The following is a 23528-nucleotide window of genomic DNA, read 5'->3' as shown; positions in this document are numbered from 1 at the left end:
ACAGTAAAAGAAGCACCATGTGCATCGCTGGTATCTTTAAAGCATTTTGTAAACACCTTTACTTGGGGAAAAATAATGTCATAAGGGGGCCCCCCGACCATGAAAGCAACAAAGCTCCACCACTTTTTGTTTATGTCAGAATATAAAAGTCTTGTGGCTGGAGACTTCACAGAGCAACGAGTCGCATTCAGCAGTGAATGGAACGGTGCTGCCTAAATAGAAATGGGACACATACTTGAGATAAGTCGGATGTTTGTGTTTTGCCTGTTGTGTATACAGTCAAGGGTGGGGGACATGGCTTCGGTAGAAGTGCACGGGACACAAAAGGAGCTGCAGAGAAGCCAGTGATGGCAATGCAGCTTAATTCCTCTGCTAGTAGTATGTTTGAGCATCCCACATTCAACGGATATTGAGGTGTGCACTTTAACACTGCAGGAACCATCTGCAGCTAATGATGTACTCGCTCTCTCTCTCTCTTTTCTTATCTGAGTTATTTTTTGTTGCATTTTTAGTCCCTAACAAGTTGTACAAACTGATTTGCAAAATTAACTGTCTAAATTGTACTAGATTTAGTTTTCATGAAAATGCACAGATTGGATGGCTTTCTTAAATTTATTTTCTCGGAGTTGATTTTCTGCCTTCTCATTAGGCATTGCTATGTGGATTTCAAACAAATAAAAAGAACAGTGTGTCCTAGCTGATTCAGCCAGTCTTAGGATCTGCCCATGCGATATTTTCTTCAGTTTTGCGCCTGTGATTTTTGATTCTTGACATTAAAGGCTGTTCTTTTAGTTAATTCATTGCAGGGTTCTGTAGCATGCTCTTCCCACGCTTGAAATGCAGATTTTAGTATGAAAATACAATTTAAAAAAAAAACACTTGGCACTGCACCAGGTTACAAATTTTGACCAACCCGTAACTGGCAACAGGTGGCCACCAATATACACAAGCAAAACTTGCAGTGCGTAATTCAGCACACTGCAACCCCTCCCCCGTATTATTGTCTGTTCCTTCTTCCCTTCCTCAGTCAGGCCCTCAAACTGCCGATCTTGCTAGCACACTGTCTCTCCTCCCAGACCCCCTAGCAATTAGCATTCATTCTCTGAACCCCCTTCCCCCCCCTTCCCTCCCCCTGCACAGTCAGTACTCATGGTCTACTCCCTGGGCTACCAAGCTGTTGTTGCTGTCCACAGATTTCTGGTTTAAGCTGTATTTTTATTGAACTTTTCGGAAACAGACATACTGTACAGAGTTTGCAATGTCTTACGCCACCCGAGTTGACCAGTCACTTCACCACTATGGTGTCCAGAAATGGACTTTGATCTGCACTAAATTCTATTGGCAGTTACTTTTTATTCCCAGTACCTCTGGGTTTTCGGCCTCCACAGAATAGCATCAAGGAATGGGCGAGTTGCTTGGCAGTTGCCTAAAACGAATGCACAAAGTGATGCCATGAGGACACCCCATCTTTCCCGTGACCCATCACCTAAGGATTGTAGTGTATGCAAGAAAGAGATTCCAAGGAGAGTCCGTTCAGTCTCTACCAGTTTTAAAATGTAAGCTGGTGGTTAATGACTTCCTGCAGAATTTTGAAGTTCCAAGTAGCTATTATAGCGATAGCTACCAATGTTTTCTCTCTGCTTAGTATTTGGAACGGCAACCGGAAACGAAAATCGTGCACTTACACCGCACAAATGGTGCTTAACGGCAAGGCTCTTGCGGGTAACTCGCTGGTTTGCCCTCTGTTCCAGTTTGAAGAGGGAGAGCATTTCTTCAAAAAGAGTAACAGCGCAGGACTCAAGAACTAAAAGGAGAGATCTTCCTGAAAAAATATCCTGTGGGTGGATGGTTACCAACCAGCAACTTACTGCTCGATTAGGTCACATGGACTTCCAATCAGACTATCAGCATCACAGTTTAAAGATACGCATTACTATTTTGCGAATCATTGATCCCTCTAGGTTACATTGAAAGGGGACATTTGAAATTGTAAGAAACACTGGGATTTCACCAGCTTGAACCATGGCCAGCTTAGATGATGTTGGTTTAAGATGGCGCATTGTTTTCTTGATTGTTGTGTAGTATTCTTCACTCGAGCATGCAAGCATGTTATATGTCTTGGCTTCAGATATGTGGGCTATGAAAGAGTTAATTTCATTTCTAGTATATCATAACCTATTTAATGATATATGATTTCCCGTTCTATTCAAGGCCAAATGCCTTGGATGTGTCTGCGAGCCAGGAGCCACAGGAACTTGTGTTTCAGACTCAATGAATTTACATAAACAGGCTAAGTTAGTCAAGTCTTAGTTACATGCCTCTATTTTTATTCAGGAAGTCTAGCTGAGTAAAGTAGTACGGCTGCCCCACAGACGGCAGAGCCCATGCATACATTCACATACTTCCTCTGCACCTGTTGCATGCAGGTGAAAAGTACACACTTGGAGACGTACCCGTGTTGTATACGCTGACCACATTTTGGAAATGAGTTTGCCACCAGAGGACGGCAAGATCCCCATTAGGGTTTCAAAACTGCCCGCCCTTATTTTTTGATCCCTAAAAATTTCATTTCTATTGAGGGGATATATCTTCTCCTCGGTCACCTCCCCTGATTTCCACACTAACCTCAGTTATATCTGATTAGCTTGACTAGTAGCTTCATCAATATGGTGTCCAGAAATGGACTTTGACCTCAGAGCTCAGCTGCAAGAAATGTTTTGCGTGTTCCCAGCCATGGCACCCCTACTTGGAGCCAGCCTAGATTAACACATTTGCATGGCCCGGTTCTAGCTCCTCCACTCCTATCAACCAGATCCCTGGTGATCCATGGGGAAGCGGCAAACTCCCCCCACAAATGTAATGGAAAGGAGCCCTTAGTTAGCTCCTCTCCTGTAAGCCCCACCTCCTTGTACAGAAAATATGGTCCAAAGCCCCAGAGAGGGTCCCCCCTGCTACCCCTTCTGGAGTCCCCCAAAGCTTACTCCATAATTATGGGATTCTTCTGGGGGCAGGAGTGATCCCCACTTGCTTCTGCCCCACTGGCACCATCTTTGAAAGTGGCCCCGGCTTTTCCCTTGTGCTCCGTTGCCCTGGAGACTGCGCAAATGTTTTCTGTAGCAAACAAGACTTTTGTGATGTCATGTCGCAGAAGTGGGCTTTGCACGCAAATCATCAAAACGTTGGCATTTGTTGCTATTTTGCATCTTTATTGCTTACAAAAGCCTACCTTTGCAAAGTGACTTTTCACTTTAGTGCATTGGCTTCGAGGTTTGCCGGCTGTGTTATGCACGCTTCTGTTGATGGTATACGCAGAATGTTCTTTTCATTTCACGCATTGGCTTCGAGGTTTGCCGGCTGGGTTATGCACACTTCTGATGATGGTATACGCAGAATGTTCTTTTCCTTTCACGCGTTGGCTTCGGGGTTTGCCGGCTGTGTTATGCACGCTTCTGTTGATGGTATACGCAGAATGTTCTTTTCCTTTCACGCGTTGGCTTCGAGGTTTTGCCGGCTGTGTTATGCACGCTTCTGTTGATGGTATACGCAGAATGTTCTTTTCCTTTCACGCGTTGGCTTCGAGGTTTGCCGGCTGTGTTATGCACGCTTCTGTTGATGGTATACGCAGAATGTTCTTTTCCTTTCACGCGTTGGCTTCGAGGTTTGCCGGCTGTGTTATGCACGCTTCTGTTGATGGTATACGCAGAATGTTCTTTTCATTTCACGCGTTGGCTTCGAGGTTTGCCGGCTGTGTTATGCACGCTTCTGTTGATGGTATACGCAGAATGTTCTTTTCCTTTCACGCGTTGGCTTCGGGGTTTGCCGGCTGTGTTATGCACGCTTCTGTTGATGGTATACGCAGAATGTTCTTTTCCTTTCACGCGTTGGCTTCGGGGTTTGCCGGCTGTGTTATGCACGCTTCTGTTGATGGTATACGCAGAATGTTCTTTTCCTTTCACGCGTTGGCTTCGGGGTTTGCCGGCTGTGTTATGCACGCTTCTGTTGATGGTATACGCAGAATGTTCTTTTCCTTTCACGCGTTGGCTTCGGGGTTTGCCGGCTGTGTTATGCACGCTTCTGTTGATGGTATATGCAGAATGTTCTTTTCCTTTCACGCGTTGGCTTTGAGGTTTGCCGGCTGTGTTATGCACACTTCTGTTGATGGTATATGCAGAATGTTCTTTTCCTTTCACGCGTTGGCTTCGAGGTTTGCCGGCTGTGTTATGCACACTTCTGTTGATGGTATATGCAGAAGGTTCTTTTCCTTTCACGTTTAAGACTTGGGTTTCTCCATTCTTTGTGCACTTGATGAGACAGTAAGCATAGTTGTATTTTCTTGCTTTGTGGTTTCCATGGTTAAAGCTTTGACTACTGTCATTTCAGTTTCATGATTTGTTTCTTGATTAACTTGTAAATTGCTATACATACAAAATGAAATAAAGATGACTGGAAAAATGGACCCCATGCAGTACACAGTTTCCCGAGGCGTTTTTTTTTTTCCCTTCAGCACTTACTCACCAGGGGTGAACTGCAATTCACCGTGTATTTCCGCTTTCCCACCAATACCTTTTCTTGAGGGGTGCGTTTCTCTCCTCCTCCTCCACTTCCTAGCCTTTCCCTTACGCAGTCCTTTCTCCCTTCCCACCTCCCGCTCCCTGGTAGGGTTGCCAGCTTCCAGCTGTGAATATTCCAAACACTTGGATGCACAGAGTAAACTTTTCACCTTTGTCCTTCCACACAATTATTTAAAAAAAACAACCAAAAACCCTTTTATTACTTGCCAAATACCAACAACAGCCCATTAGAACAGTCAGGGAAATTACAATTTGCTTAATAACTGCCACCGCCGCCATTAAGAAGACTTGTCTTTTTTTTTTTATATACCTTATATCAGACCCTTTTACCCATCACTGCCATCCCAGGACCGGTGCAAGGATGTTAGAAGCCCTGAGTGTGTGCTGGCTCACAGGCTGTACGCCAACATTAACTACTAATGCTGCTGGTGGTGCCTGAAAGAAATGTGCCGCCCTTTGAGGTGCCGGTGACCCCAGCTGAACATTTTGTGAGCCCCCCATTTTGGGAAGCCCTGCCCTAGACAACGTTCACAGCCCTCCTCACACATACAATTAAAAAAATAATTCAGTTATTGTAACAGATTTTACAAGGCAAAGGACATTCAGAGTGCTGAGGTAAAAATATCACTCGCAGTATGCATGTTCAGTTTCCATGCACTGCTTTGATGCTAACCAGAAAAACCTGCAGAACTGATATTTGGAACCCATATGGTATTGGGCCCTTTTGTAATGTGTGTTGGGTGTGGGCTTGGGCACCAGAAAACCATCAGCAAACTGAATTACAATTGTGATATGGTACACCTCCAAAACAAAACCACACTAGCTGCTAGCACTGACAAAATAAAAACACTTCGTAAGGAAATGCAACACTGCAAATAATATATTGGGCCCTAAAACACCAATACACCTCCTAGTAGCAGAGCAGAACAAGCCAAGCTGCTATAGATCCATACACAGAAAGTACGTGCCAGCACAAAAGCTCAACTAGGTCACACATGCCAAACACAGAGAACCCTCACCAAATGCAGAATAAAGAGACCATAAACTATAAATAGGAACGTGCAGACAAAAACTGAACTGGAAACTGCTAAAAATGGAAAAAACAAACATCTTCATTTCTCATAAAACATCAAACAAAATCAAGAAACATTAAAATCATAATAGTGAAACAATGCAAATAAAAAGAATACATATTTCAAAACAGTTGTCAAATTGACTAACATCCAATAATTAATAACTCATTCTAACATTTTTAAAAGTTTACCATACAGTCATAAAAATGTCGAATAAAGTCCAATAGTTAAAACAAATAGGGGTAAAAAAAAATAACCCCTGCTCTCCATACCTGGGAACTTTTGATTTCCAGTCATTGTGAGATTGTCGTGGGAGAAGGAGGTGCATACTTTATCCTGTCTCTCTCACAAACTCCCTAACATACATATTCATTCTCTCTCTCATACCTATTGATTCTCATGCACACTCCTTCTCTGTCACACACACAGGCTCTCTCATAATCACTGGCTCTCACCCTACTCCCTCACACACTCACATAGGCTCTCACACTTACTGGCTTTCTCTTTCACCTCACACACACACACACACTCAGTCACACTCATTGGTTCCTCTCCCTCACACACTCAAATAGGCTCTCACACTCACAGGCTCTCTCACCTCACACACACACACACACACATACTCAGTCACACTCATTGGTTCCACTCCCTCACACACTCACATAGTCTCTCACGCTCACTGGCTCTCTCTTTCACCTCACACACACACACACAGAGTCATTCACGCTCATTGGTTCTCTCTCCCTCATACACCCACCAGGCTCTCTCACACTCACCGACTCTCTTCTTGGAGTGGTTTTATATAAACATCCCCTATAGAATGAAAAGTCTTATCTGCTTCCAGTCTCTCCTTCGCAGTCAACAGTTCAATAACCATCAGTCGATATATCTGAGATTGTGATAAGGTGAACTTTCTCCCTGGTTGTAGTTTTTTTAGCAGACTAAAGCAGATTGTCCTGCAGTATCTCCCTGTATGTTGCACCGTCCATCCATCTGTCCTTCAATTTTAACAAGATGCCCAGTCCCTGCTGAGCCAAAAGCATCCCCACAACGTGATGCTGCCAACCTTCATATGTTATTTATTTCTTTAAAATCATTTATTAATCGCCTAACTGATATAATCTCTCTAAGTGATGCTTTACTGTTGGAATTGTGTTTGCTGAGGAATAGGCAATGTTAGGTTTGTGCCACACATAGCATTTTGAATTTGGGCCAAAAAGCTTCGTTTTTGTCTCATCTGACCATAAAATCTTTTCCCACCTTTTAGCTGAGTCACATTGATGCTTTCTGGCAAACTCCAGACTGTGCTTTGATGTGGTTTGTCTTCAGTAATGGCTCCTTTCTAGCCGCCCTCCCACGTAGGCCAGTTGTATGCAGGGCTCTTGATATGGTTGACTGGTGCACCTCCACTCCAGTCTCAGATCCTTCAAAGTGATTGTTGTCCTCTGTGGCTTCCCTCACAAATCTCCTTGTTCTGACACTGAGTTTTGAGGACCGGCCTTGTCTAGGCAGTGTCTGGGTGGTAGGATGCAGCTTCCATTTCCTCACAATCAATCCAGTAACGCTCACTGGGATATTCAAGCACTTGGATATTATTTTGTAGCCTTTTCCTATCTTGCACATGTCTGTAGCTTTATCTTTAGTTTCTTTAGAATGCTCTTTGGTCTTCATTTTCACAGTTTCCCTTCAGAATCACAGTCTGACCATTGGTACTGGAATTAGGGATTCTTTTATTCAGAAAAGTTAACCTTTTTTTAATGATTCACAGGTAGAGGCCAATGGTAAGCCAATTGTTAGGGCAATAACTTTCATCTGTGTAAACTTGGAGCTTCCGCAGCACAGGGGCTGAATACCAATGCAAGCAGCATTTCTCAGTATTTTATTTTATTTTACAAGAAATGCAGAGAACTAATGAATTGTGACTTTGATCATTTAAGAGCATACTGGTTTGCAGTGAACATACTGTCTGGAACAATCCGTGCAAGAGTCATCTGGAATCCACACATCTGCTGACTTTTTAGGGGGGGGGTCGAATACCTTTGCAAGCCACTGTAAATACGATTGGATAATCTAACGGTGGCAGAATCCACGTGAAAAAAACCTTTTGCAAAACACTGTGGATCAGTACTTTGCTTCCCTATTTGAAGTAATTGTAATAGATATAAAAACCCATTTTAAAGAATGCACATCTCTCCTTAGAAATAAAACAGAGTGGAAAAAGATGATTTGGGGATATCTGTGAATAATGTTGCATCTAGTTCTTCCTTTCCAGAGTCCAGTTTCTCCATGTTGATCCACTTGAATTCATATTAATAAGGGGCAGCACATATGTGGGTGGTGTTAGTCCATTATAAAAGTGGCGATTATAACTGGACCTGGTAGGTGGTAGGTCTGCAACCTTCTGCCAGAAAGGGTGATTGATTCTTGCTTTTGCTTAGGAGTTGAGAAGGGGAGGCAGGGGGATTGGAATAAAATGGGGGTTTTGTGTGGGGATTCATTTTGGGTCATTTAGCATAGGGACATTTTACATGCTAAAACGGAGATGCAGAGCTTGCATTAAACCGGTCACCCTCAGTCGAACGTGGCTCTTTCAACCTGTGCTCCCCCAACAATTAATTCAGGAGGCCCAATATACCGCACGCATTAATCTGCTGGGTTTTAACACAGTTTAATCAATGAACTCCTAAATGGGTCCAAAAATATTTGCAACTGTTATTCAAAGCTTCAGCAGTTTTATCAGGGCCTGATGCTACGGGATGTTCCTCTCTAAAGTAAAATGAGATGCCATTGGTTTTTTCCCCAGCGATGTACTGAGGGTTTTTTTTTCTTTAGTAAAATAAACTTTCATGTCCTCTTGACAAATGTAATGAAAAAAAATAAGCCGATTTTCTTCAATTTTTTTTTTTCGTAACGAATTTGTGTTGTTCATGGCTGATAGAGGGTAATTTTGTGATTGCCCAAATACAAATGGATGCGGTTACCTGGACCCATCCTCAGCTCCGCCTCTGATCGGTGCAGGTAACCGTACGCACGAGCAGGCAGTGTGCACAGAAGTAAAACCGCACATCAGGTGGGCAGTTCTGTGAAAGGCCATTTCTGCGGGTGCAACACTGTTTTAATCACGGAAATGCCTTTGAAATGTTTGGGTTTGCAGTCAGAGCAGAGGCTACGTTTGTTTACGAGCATCCTCCAGATTCTGGTTCGTACTGTTCCTCTTGTACAGATTTTGACAAGCTTTGTGGGGTTTTTACCTTTGAAGTCTTGCTGTCTGTTGAATGGTGATGCATTGACATTTGTGCGTACTTTGTTAAACTCAAGGCAGACGGTGCAGATAAGGCTTTCCAAGTGAACTGTAATCAATATTCAGAGGTAGTCGAAATTTGGCTTAATCACTCAGATGATTTTGTGACCTCTTACAGTGTATAAATCCTCTCTGTTGAGGGCATATGCACAGGGCTAGAAAATTGACGATAGAGCCTTTAGCTTTCTGTTTGCAAGTGCTGACGCCTGGTCAGTTACGACTGGGTTAAGTAATTTCTTTGTGGCCCTCTGGTCTGACAGAGTGAAGAAACTGAAAGAAACTCTCCTCGCCGTGCAACAGCTGGATAAGAACATGAGCAGCCTGAGATCATGGCTGGCCCACGTCGAGTCCGAGCTGTCCAAGCCCATTGTGTACGAAACCAGCGACTCTGAGGAGATACAAAGGAAGCTAAATGAGCAGCAGGTAAACCACAAAAAAAGTAAGGTAGAGGAGTAAACTCCTGAAAGCAATTAATAACGGTGACACCACAACGTGGGAGGCCCCAGGTACAGCAACGTACTTGGGCTATCAGGCTCCAGCGTTGGACCCGCAGGATGCAGCTCACTGATCCTTCCGGACCGAGGTAAGGTACCCGTAACCCTGACCTAAACGTTGGATGAGAGAGGCATTAGAATTAGATGCAGGGAGCTTTGGCAGTAAGAGCAGGCAGTGCATAGATAAATGGGGGAGAGCGGCAATCGGTTGCACCGTATGATATTTAGTGTAACCACTACCGGCGCATACAGCATGCTCAGCATGTGGACGCTTATTAATCACAGCAGCAAGCCGCCACTCACGAAGCTCCTGGCAACTCAGCGTTTTTCAACGATAGATGACATTCTCCACAATAAAAACTTTGCTTGCCTGAGTGTTAACATTATCCAGCCTCTTAACGATCAACTTTAGTATCGCTGAAAATCATAACAGAGAGGGTATATAAGAAATATACACGGCATATAAAAGAAATCTGGCGATTTGAAGTATGGACCTATCCAATTAAAAGTGATTTGCAAATCATCACGTCGTAGCTAAGACAAGGTGTAGACTCTCAAAAACACAAAGGGTAGATATTCAAAAGCCATTTAGAAGGAGAACAGGAAAGTTATCCTTCTAAAGGGCTTAGCAGCATATTTAAAAGGCTTATCCACTTAGAATTTAGCGGGGTAACTCAGGGGAGTTCCTGGGGTGGGAGGTAGGCATTCCAGGAGCGGAGTTAGCCGGATACCACATACCAGCTAGCTCTAACTTACCCGGGTATATTCAGTGGCGCAGCTGGGCATGGAATATCCCGGTTAAATTAGCCAGACAGGTGTATCCAGCTAGCTTAACTAGCCGCTCAGTGGCTGGACATTTACCCCACTGATTCTAGGGCACTTTATCCATTCCTCCACACACTTCAGACTCTCCTACATGCACTTTATCCAGTTTTACAAGTTCTCCCATATACTCAGCCAAAATAATGTGTCAGAACATTAAAATCTCCGGGATGTAGCACCAAGGGACAATGACGGAGCCGTCCTTGTTTCCTGCCACCCCAAAATGTAGGGGTAGTGCTAGTGTGAATAATTTGACGCCCTGTGCGGTTGTTTGTGTTCTGGGCATGAAGGGAATCCTTAAGGATAGCTTGTAAATGTGGAAGTGAATGCGTGAGAAGGGTGTAATGTATGGATTGGATTGGTAAAGGTGATGGGTACAGAGTGTGTGGGTGTGGTGTGAAGAGGATGACATGGTTTAGTGCAGGAAAGTTTTATAAAAATCAGGATCAACCAGTGGCTTAGCTGTAATTTTGGATACTGCCGTATCAGGGGACATGGGTTTGGTTCTTGAGCTTGGTTTCTGCCCCTTCGGGTCCGGGGAATGCTTTGGAGATGGAAGGGAACATACGACCGCTGATTCCAGCCGTCGCTCAGTGCTTGGCTGGTGGCTAGATTTGGGGTGTAGGGCGACTGATGCTGCAATGGCCGGGCTGCATGGGAGGCAATGCAAAATATGGTGGAACCGCAGGAGGCTGTTAACGCAGCCTCATAGCTAATGGCTTCGGTAGGAACCAGTTCTGATCGAGCTGGAAGCCAAAAAGTGCTGGAGGAAACTGCTGGGCCAGAGGAAGAGAGATTAAATGAAGAGGGGGAGATTACAGTTTACAGGTATGGAAAGGCTGCATTTTGTAATGACCCTGTGTGTACTTGTGCAAAAGGTTGTGAAGGCAAAGGGACTGGCCTATGTGAGTCCAACGTGACTTGCTGGAAGGGTGTGTGTGTCTGTGTGTGTGTGTGTGTGTCTGTGTGTGTGTGTGTGTAAAGTTAGGGCTGAGGAGTGTCAGGATAAGTGCACTAGGGTACCTGCATTTTATATTTAATCTGAGCACCTCATTTTTATTTTCCGGAGTTTGTTTGTTTTTTTCTTTCCCTAAACACAGCCTCTTTCTTTCCATGTTATCAAGGACAGACCGAGCCAATCCTTGTCCTGCCACGTTGCATCTATCTTTTGATTGTTTTTATGAATAGCGGTTATACAAATGCTAAATTTAACTTGAAATTTAAACTCGTAGCCTTGCTTTTCATGGAGAAGTTAGATGCAATGGGGTAAAATCCAGGCTGGCTCTACCTGGAGCTGCCGGGTAATCCTTCCGCTGAGCTTTACCCGTCTTTGGATCCCTTCACTTCCCAGACTGGGGCCGTGAAGCAGGAATTCTCAGGACACCCTAACTCGACTACCCCAAGGCAACAGCAAATTTGGAAGGCTCTCTCTGGTCCTGATTTACTAAGGCTCCGTGAATCGGGCCCCCCGAGCATCCAGCGGCAGGACACCATTTTAGCTTTGCACCCACGCAGCCTCTTTCATGATGAGACTTTTTACCCAGAACGTTTTCTGAGTTATGGGGTTTAAGGAGCACCTTTTCAATTTTTTTAGATGGGTTGTCAATAAAAAAAAAAAAAGGGTTTGTTTTATTTTTACACCCCAAAAAAACTTCATGTTACAGAGATCAAGCTGTGAAACAACTTGAAATTGCTTTACTGAAAGAAAATTCATGTTGTATTTTTTTTCCTTTTATATAAACTGAATTCCCCATTCAAGAATTTAAACTATAATTTGGGGCAGAACCTAAAACCTACCCTTAACATCCAGTATATGCTTGCTAAACCTATAGGATTTAATAATACGCCCTGCATTATAGCTGCAAGCTGCACTAAAACCTGCTTGCTTTCATTACTTTTGCTCCCTGAATTGAACTTAAAGTCAGCTAAAGTTGTTTTTTAGGAGAGGAATGAGGGAGTAAACTGAGAAGACGGTAGGGTCAGAATGATAACTGTGTAATTGGATCAGGCTTAAGCCATTCCTGCCTGAAGGTAACATTCTGTATATTTTTAACAACCGAGTTGTAATTGAGAGTAATTTGTAGCTTTAAACATCACTTTTCATTATCTAAATTACTTTACTTACCGCACTGGGCAAAATATTGTGCTCCATTTATATAGGAGATGACCTGATCGCCTGTTCCAAACTTGCCTGTATCAGTTCAGAACCGGGTGTCTTCCTTTGCAGGAGGTGCAGAGGGACATAGAGAAGCACAGCACCGGCGTGGCGTCCGTGCTCAACCTCTGCGAGGTGCTGCTTCACGACTGCGACGCCTGCGCCACGGAAAGCGAGTGCGAGTCCATCCAGCAGGCCACCCGGAGCCTGGACAGGAGGTGGAGAAACATCTGCGCCATGTCCATGGAGAGGAGGCTCAAGTATGTTATCCATCCCAGTGCGCTGTGCAAATGGAGATTCACCGTGAACATAGGATTATCCCCTCCCCCCTCCCTTCTCCTGGCTGTATCGATAGCCTCAGTATGCTCCCCTGTCACCGTGGCCCATGATCGTGATGGATCCCGTCTTCAGGTGACCATTTGATTACCTGTAATAGTCTGAGGAATTGTGTCGGGGGGGGCCAGCGATCCCATGACTTCTAGAAATATTTGACCTGGCTAGGAAGTTGCGGTGATTTTTAATTTCCCTTTTGTAACCTCAGCTTGGGGCACATAAAATGAGAGGTCTGACGCTGGGTTTCTGTGGCTCTGGCACCGTGGCTGTGCAGATGGTGGATCGGATCTGGCTCAAAGGCTTAAGGGCAATAATTTTTCTACCGCTGGATGGGGAACGTGCCAGACGCAGGTTTTCCCCGCCCCTGAGCATCAGGACCCGCACGTAACCCTTCAATCTTCTGTTTACCACTCTGTTAGCAGATCCCAAAACCTCAAGCCAAGAACCTTGGGATTTCTCAATGAAAGTCTTACCCCCCACGATTTATATTTTAAAATTATAAAAGCTTTTTAATCTGCTGGGGTGGCAGCAATCAATCGGCTGTTAAAATCACAAAAAAGGGACGAGTCACGGGTTTCACAGCAGAGATCACAGCAATAAAGTTAAAAACCCTTTACTCTTTCTCTTCCTCTAGCAGAGGGTTTACATCTCCATCTCCCCCCAGGCTGGGCCTTCCCCCCCCCCCCCCCCGCACTGTAGTTCTCAGCCAGCAGACAGAAAATCAGCAATGCCAAAAGCACAGCTTTCTTTGCCCGCTGCGGTTCTCTGCCAGCATCCTGACTGTATTTGGCAACAGAAAAGCAAACAGTTTTAAAAAGTGTAGCTCAAACAGTCAATTATAAGCCGCAGGCCTTGCTTTCCTTTTCCCGTAGCATTCTGGTTCCATTCTTTAGGGCAGAGCTTTCCAAACTTTTCATGTTGGTGACACACTTTTTAGACAAACATAATTTCACGACACGGTAATTCAGTCTACTAGTAAACCAGAGGTTAAAGGTTAAACGAACGAAACATATTTCGACAATTTATGTATGTTTCCTTAAATATATACATAAATAAAATGTTTCACAATACAACCTATCTCATGAAAACCTTAAATTTATATTAAAAATATATATTCCAAGATTCATGTTATTGTTATAATTTATGAGAAACAATAAAACAAATTGTCTGTCCCCCACACACTCATCTCTCTCCTCCCCCCAGCACGTCTGGCCCCCACACACTCATATCTCTCCCCCTCAAGCACATGTCTGACCCCCACACACTCATTTCTCTCCCCCCCAGCACATGTCTGTACCCCACACACTCATCTCTCTCCCCCCCAGCACATGTCTGGCCCCCACACACTCATATCTCTCCCCCTCAAGCACATGTCTGTCCCCCCAGCACGTTTGCCCCCCACTCACTCATCTCTCTCCCCCCCCCAGAACATGTCTGGCCCCCACACTCATGTACCTCGTCTTTTTGATTGTTGCCAGTTAAGTGCTTCACTCCCTTCCATGATCACCAGACACTGCTGCTTGCAGTCAGTACTCCTCATGGCCAGGCCTCATCGGCAGCAGCAGCCAATGCAAGGATGGCTGGGCTCGTTCCACCCACCAAGCCCCCCAAAAAACGCGATTGACAGCAAAAATCACCCAATAATAAGCAACCCATAAACTGAAAAAAAAAAGTGAATCTCTAGAAAAAAAAAAAGCCCAAACTCGCATCAGAGTTGACCGGGCTTGCGCGACACACCTGCACACTGCAGGCGACACACTAACGTGTCCCGACACACAGTTTGGAAAGCTCTGCTTTAGGGGTTCAGTTCTGTCTCGCTGGCCGTGCCCTACAGCCTTCTTCCCCTCTGCAGCTTGGGAGCAAAAAAAAAAAAATAAAACTACACCTGCCTCCCCCGCTCTGCTTGCCCTGTCTCCCCTTTATTGACCTCGCCTGTCTGACTGGTGAGGTCAGAATCTCCACCCAGGACCCCCTGCCCCTGGCCTAGAAATAGACTCCACCCACCCTGCTGTCAGGGACTCCACCTCCAGAGCCTCCATTTTGCCGATTCTCTCCCTGTGCCTCCTGGGTGATGTAGTCTTTCTGCACAAGGCTGGTGGAAGCACTCTAGGTGGTCTAGGCAGCCACCTAGAGTGCCAGAGGTTTGGGAGGGGAGCAGCCATCTAGTCCTTCCACTGCCCTGCTCAGATAGGGGTAGATTTTATAAATTTACGCGCGCGCGAACAAAAGTACGCTGGATTTTATAAGATATGCGCGTAGCCGCAAGTATCTTATAAAATCCGGGGTCGGCGCGCGCAAGGGGGTGCACATTTGTGCAACTTGCACGCGCCGAGCCCTGCACGCGCTGCCCGTTCTCTCCGAGGCCACTCCGAAATCGGAGCGGCCTCAGAGGGAACTTTCTTTCTACCCCCCCACACCTTCCCTTCCCTTCCCCTACCTAACCCACCCCCCCGGCCCTATCTAGACCCCCTCCCTACCTTTATCGGAAAAGTTTCTACTGCCTCTAGGCAGTAGTAACTTACGTGCGCCGACACAGCAGGCCCCGACACAGGCCGCTGTGTCGGGGCACTCGGCCACGCCTCCAAACACGCCCCCAATCTAAAACCACGCCCCCTGGCCACACCCCCAACCGCCCCTTTTTGCAAGCCCCAGGACTTACGCGCGTCCCGGGGCTTGCGTGCGCCGCCGAGCCTATGCAAAATAGGCTCGGCGTGCGCAGGGGGGTTTGGGGTAGATTTTCGGGGGATACGCGCGTATCCCTTTGAAAATCTACCCCATAGGGTCTTTTGGCAGCCTGGTGGCAAGACTGTGGTGATTGTAAATCCAGTGTCCACTTTCTTAACCGGCACATAGGGAAACGGACGCTGGTTAACTGAGTGTCTGTTTCCCTAACCTGACGCTGGCACTCTTTTTTTTTTTTTTTTAATCTTTTAACCTTTTTGTTCCTTCGAATTAATATTGTCATGATATTAAGTTGGAGGATGTACAGAAAAGCAATATTTTCTGCTTTTCTATATAACTTTTTGGGGTGCTGAGAAATTACCGCCTTCTCCAGGCAGGCGTTAATTCTAAGTGTAAAAATGTGCGGATTGAATGCACATTTTTTTTTTGCATGTGAGGTGACTAATAGCCTCATCGACATGCAGTTGCAAGTGAAGAGCGCTATTAGTTTCGTGGCGCATTGGACATGCGTTGTGGATGCGCTAATCCCCTTATAACATAAGAGGCTGCGGACAGGCGTCCAAATCATGCGTCCGACCATGGGTTAAACACTGCGCTCAGCTGAGCACGCTGTTTTGCATTGACCCCCTTGGAGAGTACTGCCCAAGCCAGTTTTTTGGCCTTCTCCCCCTGGATCAGGCTGAGGACCAAAATGGGGAGCGAAACAAAACACTCAAAGCTCCAACTCAAAAACCAGCCCCAAACCACCCTTCTCCTCATGCCCAGCCTGCTTTTGTAGGGCACTGCTGACCAATCCAGCTGGGCCTCTGTGGTGATGCCTGCAGGGATGGTCTGCAAACACTGCATCCAAGCCTAGGACTGAAGCTGGAGACAATTCAGCTGTGAGAGACCTCGTAGTCTCTCACACGCACAGGAAAGCCCTTGACAACATTACCAATAGGTGTTTGGGGTGACAGAGCTTATTTGCATACTTTCAGCTTTTGAAAGTATACACACATGGGGAGACTCCCAAATTTGTGCTCCCTTTTTTCTGTTTTAGTCCTACAAGCTATTTCGGGGTTGGGGAAACCCCAAGATTCTCATTTGGTTAAAGTCCATTTTTAAATGTTTTCACTGTTTGAATGTGTAGTACCACTGAATGACCACAGGGTGGCATTTATTGTGGGGAGGCTCTATTTGATGTCTTAATAATGTGAAAAAGGGATGGTGGGTTGGTCCCCTTAAGATGGTGGGTTTAGGTGATTGGTGGAATTATGTGTCCCGGTAAGATATAAATCTAGGAGGATTTGTTGGGAACTTGCCCTTTTCTAGGTTGGAGTCTGAGTGAGATGGACCTCCAGGATGTAGTAGCCTGAAGTGGCCAGCTAGTGAGATGGTGGGCCTGGGGTCCATCCCAGCATGGATTTTGGGCCCTACAGGAGCTTTTCCCCTGACGGGGAAAGGCCTGAGGCCGATGGTGTGGCGAAGAGGTGGTTCCTGCCCTTGAGGAAATGGCCAGGCGGGAAGAGAAAGATGTTCCTGATGTGAGGAATGCCCCATAAATCTCCATGACGTGGCGGACATGAGGAGACCTGCGCATTGCTGGATGAGAGGAGTGGAGAAAACTGAGTGTGTAGCTGGGTGACTGGGAGTAGGGAGTAGATCCTAAGACTAGAATTGTCATGTTCCCCATGGATGTGAGTCAGTGATGTGACTTTGTTTAATGCTTTATCAGTTCCAGCAGTGAGGGATAGTTATAGGGACCAGGATTCACAAAGGGAAGGAGGGTGGTATTCTCCATGACCAGTCAAGGGAACGTGAGTTCCCCTGCTGTGTCGAATCCACTTTGCTGTTTGAAAGTCCCCCTCTGTATGTTCTGCTTTCACTCTGGGGATTTCTAGTTTACTGAGCCCTCCTCACTGGGAGACTGGGATGAGAGCTTTGCCTCATCACGCTTGTATAACTGTCAGCAAAGTGGCCTAGATTGTTTAAATACATGTTTCAGTCTGTCTTTGGTTTTAAGGACCCATGATGTGTGTGTTATTCTGGGGTGGAGAGAAAGCCTTAATCTATGCACTAGCACAGGAAACTAGAGTTTTATGGAGAGAGCTTAAAGAAAGCACAGAGCAAAAGAGAGGCTACACCCAAAGTTACATGGTCTAGAAGTGAGGAAGTAACATTAACGGGATCCCAAGACGCGCGGGGAAACGGGGTTCACGACCCTTTAGTCACTTAAATAAATGGAAGAAAATGTGTACCTGGTCTGTTGTAAACAAAATGACAATTGTAAATTTATCAGTAACATTAGATGCTTGAAAGGAATTGCCGATTGAATCGCCTTTCAGTGCCTTATTCTTTTCCTTTTGCAGCAGTGTGCTTTCTGTCAGGGTCGTTTTAGATTATAGGCTGGTAAAAGTCGAGCTCCATCAGTCCCATTACCCGTGGAAGAGAGCCAGATGAATGTCGTTTGTAAACAGGCTGTTCATGTAGCTATGTTTTTATATTTATGGCGTTGCGTGGTCATAGCATTTCTAATTTCTAAATGCCAAAAAAGAGCTAAGCAGAAAGGCACAACTGGTTTATTCCGGCGCAGACCCTTGCATACTGATCCCCCTCTGCGGTCATGCTTTGGCAGGCTGCCAGATATTGTTTGCTGCAGCTGTTGCTTCCTTGTCGTGTTACTCCAGCAGGCTGCTCTAGGCCGCTGGTCAATGAACAAGCTGTAACCCAAGTCCCCTAAAATGCATGTGGCCTTTTCCTTTGTTTGTTTGTTTGTTTCTTCAGAATTGAGGAGACGTGGAGGCTTTGGCAGAGGTTTTTAGACGACTACGCCCGTTTCGAAGACTGGCTGAAAACCTCGGAAAGGACAGCCGCGTTCCCTTGCTCGTCTGGCGTGCTGTACACAGTTGCGAAGGAAGAGCTGAAAAAATTTGAGGTGAAATATAATATGCTGGAATCAGGTTACAACAGCTGAGTCTTGCTTTTTTGGCCTTCTCCCTTTAAAGCAGTAACCTACTCTAGTCTTGACTAGCGAGTGGTACACAGTACTGTATATATTTCTTGCACGAATCAGAAACTGGGTACATTATAATGTTTTCCTGTATCATGCATGCCGTATCCACAGTAGAGGAAAAGACACAGTACATAGGAAGTAAACTTTAGCATGCATGTTGAGGCCCTCTTGCATGCTAACAATAGCGTGCTGTGCAGGAAGAGCTGACCATGCACGATACGAAAGGGTCTGAAAAGGTATTAGCAATGGACGTGCTTCCATGAATACCATATGCAAATGAGAGATCACCGATCCCTTGCTAAACAGAGTGGTATACTCACCTATTTCACGAGAGCTCACTAACTTGATGCTGTTTAATACCTGCTAGGACCTGCTTTTAACATTCTGATGTGAACATGTTACTTAGCAAGGGCAAAATAAATAACTTATTCATACCGTGCTGAGCCCGCTCTTGAGAAGGCGCAGCTGTCTGGAAAAAGAAGACCTGAAAAGTGAAGGCCAGGACCAGGACTGCACAATTGCACCCATGGTCGCTTGGGGTTGAATGCATTTGACTTCCTTTCTGATTGCCGACACGAAGCCCAGTTCACACACACGTATTGCATAAATTCTTATATGTAACACATATTCACACCATAAATATGTCTTTATCAAACAAAGCAGTGACAATGTACAAGGCTCCATGGTGTTGGCATGATTCTCATGCTCATGGCTATCGTTGTTGTAGTTAGTCTGGCCCCTGAAAAGCATTTTTTTGGCTGAGGGGGCCCAGCCCTAACCCTGGAAAACAGTGGGGCTTTCCATGCAAGGTGACCCCCCCCCCCAGGGGCACGTGATCAGCCAATACCCCCCTCTAGACCTTCCATTGCCCCTCTCTCTTTTATAAAAAGCTAGTTTTTACAGAATCCCAGCAAAACAGGGGAGATATTCAGGAGAGGTAGGAAATGATGGAGAGGAGGTGACAGAAGAGATACCCTGTAGCATTTCAAAAATAAATCCTCCTTACTTTACACAAGGCAAAGATATTCCAAGCAAAAAGTTACCAGATTATAAAGTTCTTTGCTGTCACTGACATTGTTATTGTAGCCAAAGATCACCATAGGCATCCATAGACTTGTGGCTGATAGAGCAGTCTGATCCTCAGGTATTTTGTCACCCGACTAGCTGTTTCGGTTCGAATGCAGAACTCATGTCTATGAGTTCTGAGGCAACAGCAGACTATGTGGTGCAGCCATTGCCAGCCTGTACTATCGAGTGGTCATAGAGGGGGCAGTGGTCAAATGCCCTTCTGAGTCAGATTCTTCCCTGGGTCTCTCTCTACCTTGCATGCTTCCTTCTGTCCTCTCACATCGCTGTTTGATGGGCCTTGCTACTTCAGAAGACAGATGGCTCTAAACCCTCAAACCCCATGTATACTCCTTGGAAGTCAGCCTTAAAAAGTGAAAAGGAAAGGAGAATGGTGCATGCTCAGTTTAGCAGGCTCATGTTATACAGAATGCCCTTGGTAAGTAGCATGCTCGTGCTATATAGCCAATTCATTTTCGGGTTTCCATACATAAGAATAGTGTGAGCACAGTATTTCTGACATATTTTACCAAGAGCATGCTAATATTTTTCTATCACTCCTTAAATGGCATTTCAACGTATCCATTACATTTTTTTTATGAGCCTATGCTAAAACTGATTTTGCATGAGTTTTGTGGCAACTTTTTGAATCTTCCTAAAGTTACTAGGAAGATAGGTTGTTGGAGGCAAGGTGCTTTGGCCATTCATCTGAGCCAAGAAAAGGATTTTAAAAGCAAAACAAGTAAAAAAAAACACAACAGAATCAAAAGGGCAACAATTACAAATATATATATATATAACCCAAGTACCTTTTGTAATGCTTTATCTATTGTCAAGCTTTACTATAGAACAGTTTCTTAATCCACTCCTTAGGGCACATGCATAGGTCCAAGATGAAAATGAGGGCTGAAGTTTGCGCACGTGAACTTCTACCCTACGTGAGCTTTTATAAATGTACCCTCCCGATGGGTGAATGGCTTTGGTCCTAGTTATCTTTGTGATAAAATGTTCCCTCATGTCACATGTTGCGTGCTGCAGTACCAGGTTGAGGACTTATTAGCAGTTCCTTTTTTTAAGGAGGTCCAATTGGCTGTAACATGGAACTGTACATTGTCCAGCATTGGCTCACGCCTCCTATTGAACCGAAATCTTTAAAGGAAACATCACTTGTGCAAGCCTTCCCTATTAGGAGGCCTTAGGGCTTTTATATTTTCTTCTAAATTATTTTCTCTGTTGAGTTTTATTTTGGGGTGGTTTCTTTCCGTTTTCTCTCTTTTACCTTGCAGTTTATGAAGTTGCTGTGGTGAAGGTTGATTTTTGACTTTGTAAGTGTGTATGCCATTCTTTTGGAGATTTTGAATTTAAGCATGTAATACTTTGAGCCTCACTGAGGAGACCATTTTTTGGGAGTGGAGACAGGGTGGGCTAGGGAAACAATGCACCTAGGCTTGATTTTCAAATATGTTTGTTGCTTTCCTGCCATTTTCTGGCCACACAAATGGCAGGTGGAAAGTCCACGAGTACTCTGTATCTACAGAACTTGCAGGCAGTACTCAAAAGGACGTTAACCGATTGGCTTCCCTTTGAAAACACAAGTGCAAAGTGCCCCTCGGACAATTTCTGGCCCTTTTAAACTGCTCCGTGGAGTTAGTTCTGGAGAAAGAAAATCAGCTGTAATTCATGGACATACGGTCTCTGCAGATTAAGATGCTTTTCTGAATTCATCTGCTTCCTGCTGCTTCTCAGCCCTTTCGCTGAAGTTTCCTCACTGCTCATGCAAGAGCTGGCAGGGAGAGGGACCTATGTTGGCATGCAAATGTGCTTAACCATGTGTGAATAGTAACTTTTTCATTTTGAAAATTGATGAATGGCCAGAAAAATGGACAGATCTGCTACATTAGTGGAATAAACTTTTCTTGAACTAAAGACAATGACAAGCTTAGTTGCATTCACTATGGCTTATGACGCATTCCACAGTACTCTACCAAAGGCACATAAACAGGATGTAGTTGTGTGTGGTATTTGATCTTTTCCTCTGGTCTCTGAAGGGAACTTAGGTTAGATATAGGACTGAGCAGCAGTTTTTAATAGGAAGTCATTTCAGTGACTGATATTCTGGTGCTATCTTATTTTTGTTTTTTGTTAAGGCCTTCCAACGACAGGTCCATGAGAGCCTGACCCAACTGGAGCTCATCAACAAGCAGTATCGTCGCCTCGCCCGAGAAAACCGCACAGATTCTGCTTGCAGGCTGAAACAGATGGTCCATGAGGGCAATCAGAGATGGGACAATTTGCAAAAGAGAGTCTCGTCCATCCTGCGCAGGGTGAAGGTATTTCTCACAAGTTCTAGGTCACTGTGTTGATTTCCAGATGATACATGCACCAACTGCTGCATTAAGCTCATCGCTTGCCTCCAGCGGGGTGGTTTATTCATGTAATACCTTTCTTATATTTTTGGTTCGCTGAAAAGTTTCTACTGCATCTTAATATAATAGTCAGTCATTGTGAATCAAACATTTCAAGCATTCCCTCACGGTATTCATTTAACTTCCCCTCAAATGAGTTTGAAACAGGGTCCACTTGAGTTCCAAATACATCAAAGTGCATTTCAAACTTAAAGTGAGAAAAGCATTTTAAACCTATTTGAGGGAAAGTTAAATGAAGACTAAAGAATAATTGCAGTATAGAGAAGGAACGGCACACATAATCTGATGCAGAGGCTTTGCTTGCCCAGGGAGCAGCATCACAATGCCAGTCGGTGTTTTTCTTGGCGCCCAGTTTGGATGAAAGTACATTGCCTGACCTTCTCCTACTGAAAGGGTTGTCAGCGATGGAAAGGAATTCACTGCAGTAAAACTTTATTAAAAGACAGCAATAAGGGCAGCCTGATACCGTTTTATTGCCTCTTTATGTTTCAGCACTTTATTGGCCAGCGGGAGGAGTTTGAGACCGCGCGGGAAACCATTCTGGTCTGGCTGACTGAGATGGACCTCCAGTTGACAAATATCGAACACTTCTCGGAATGTGACGTGCAGGCGAAAATCAAGCAGCTCCGGGTATGACACACAAGCTTTTGTATGCCACCCTCGTTGCCTGAGAGCAGGAAACGTTCACGATGTCAAACAAAGGGCTGGCATTTAGTGTTTGCTCAAGGTGTGGATTCCAGCCCAGTATGGTGCTTGTCGTGGCTGAGCATTGCGCTCACCTCAGATGACACCTTTTCTCACTTAGCTCATGCTTTTCATGGACTGGGGGGATTTATTTTACTTTATGGCAGGGTTTCTGTGCAACGTTTTCCTTTTTGGGGCTGGAAGTGCGCCCTCTGTCTCCGGACAAGTAGGAGATGTGGAGGGCATCTCCAGATAAATTCCGATTTACCCAGATAAACTGATTGTTTAAAAATTGCTCACACCTCACGCGCATAAAAGTGCGCCTGAGGATCGACGACACACATACCCTTACCTGGGGAAAAAAGCAGGCCTTGCAGCATGGAAGGAAAAGTCTTCGCATGTGGATTGCATTTTCAAAACAGCACACATTGTTTTGACAGGGAAAATGTACTGACCAGAAATAGCAGGGACAAATCTCTGCGGGGCAGGTTTGTTTTTTTTCTTTCTCCCAGGGCAATTTTCAAAGGGAAAGCATGCGAGGACTTCCAGTTTGAAAATTTCCGCTGGCACAAACGACGCACTGTCACTTGCACCCTTCTTTTTCCTGCACGTTAAATTGTGCTGGAAAGGTGCCCCCGTTAACTTGAGCATGCAATCTGTGCGTCTGCCTTTTTTCCCTCAACTTGAAAGGCCCCTAGGAAAAATGCCTCCTTTCAATGAGGTTAGGACCCTACCCCTCTCGAGTTCTTTCTTCCACAACGCGAGGAGTTTTAGCCTCGTTTCGTGTAGACAGGTTTCAGCCGGCTCATTTCGCTGCTAAAATCGGTCTCCTCATCTCCCTCCGTACATTGTTCAGTGAAAACAGGCAGACAGCAGATAACCTGATCCACTGAAGCTTCCTAAAGGAGAAAATGGCAATAAAAAAATTCT

At 45.0% G+C, this 23528-nt stretch overlaps 1 protein-coding gene across 1 annotated transcript in view; it reads left to right on the top strand.

Annotated features, from left to right (window-relative positions):
- The window catches only part of SYNE1 (spectrin repeat containing nuclear envelope protein 1), a 966955-nt gene that overhangs the window by 853060 nt on the left and 90367 nt on the right, over positions 1 to 23528 (top strand). The window contains 5 exon segments of the mRNA XM_029596918.1: positions 9206 to 9368; positions 12489 to 12676; positions 18195 to 18345; positions 21636 to 21818; positions 22407 to 22544. Coding sequence (XP_029452778.1) covers positions 9206 to 9368; positions 12489 to 12676; positions 18195 to 18345; positions 21636 to 21818; positions 22407 to 22544 — 823 coding nt within the window.

The sequence above is a fragment of the Rhinatrema bivittatum genome, chromosome 3 (genome assembly GCF_901001135.1).
Source record: "Rhinatrema bivittatum chromosome 3, aRhiBiv1.1, whole genome shotgun sequence".
Classification (NCBI taxonomy): domain Eukaryota; kingdom Metazoa; phylum Chordata; class Amphibia; order Gymnophiona; family Rhinatrematidae; genus Rhinatrema; species Rhinatrema bivittatum.
The sequence above is the reverse complement of the archived record's forward strand: the minus strand, read 5'-3'. Positions and strand labels throughout refer to the sequence as shown.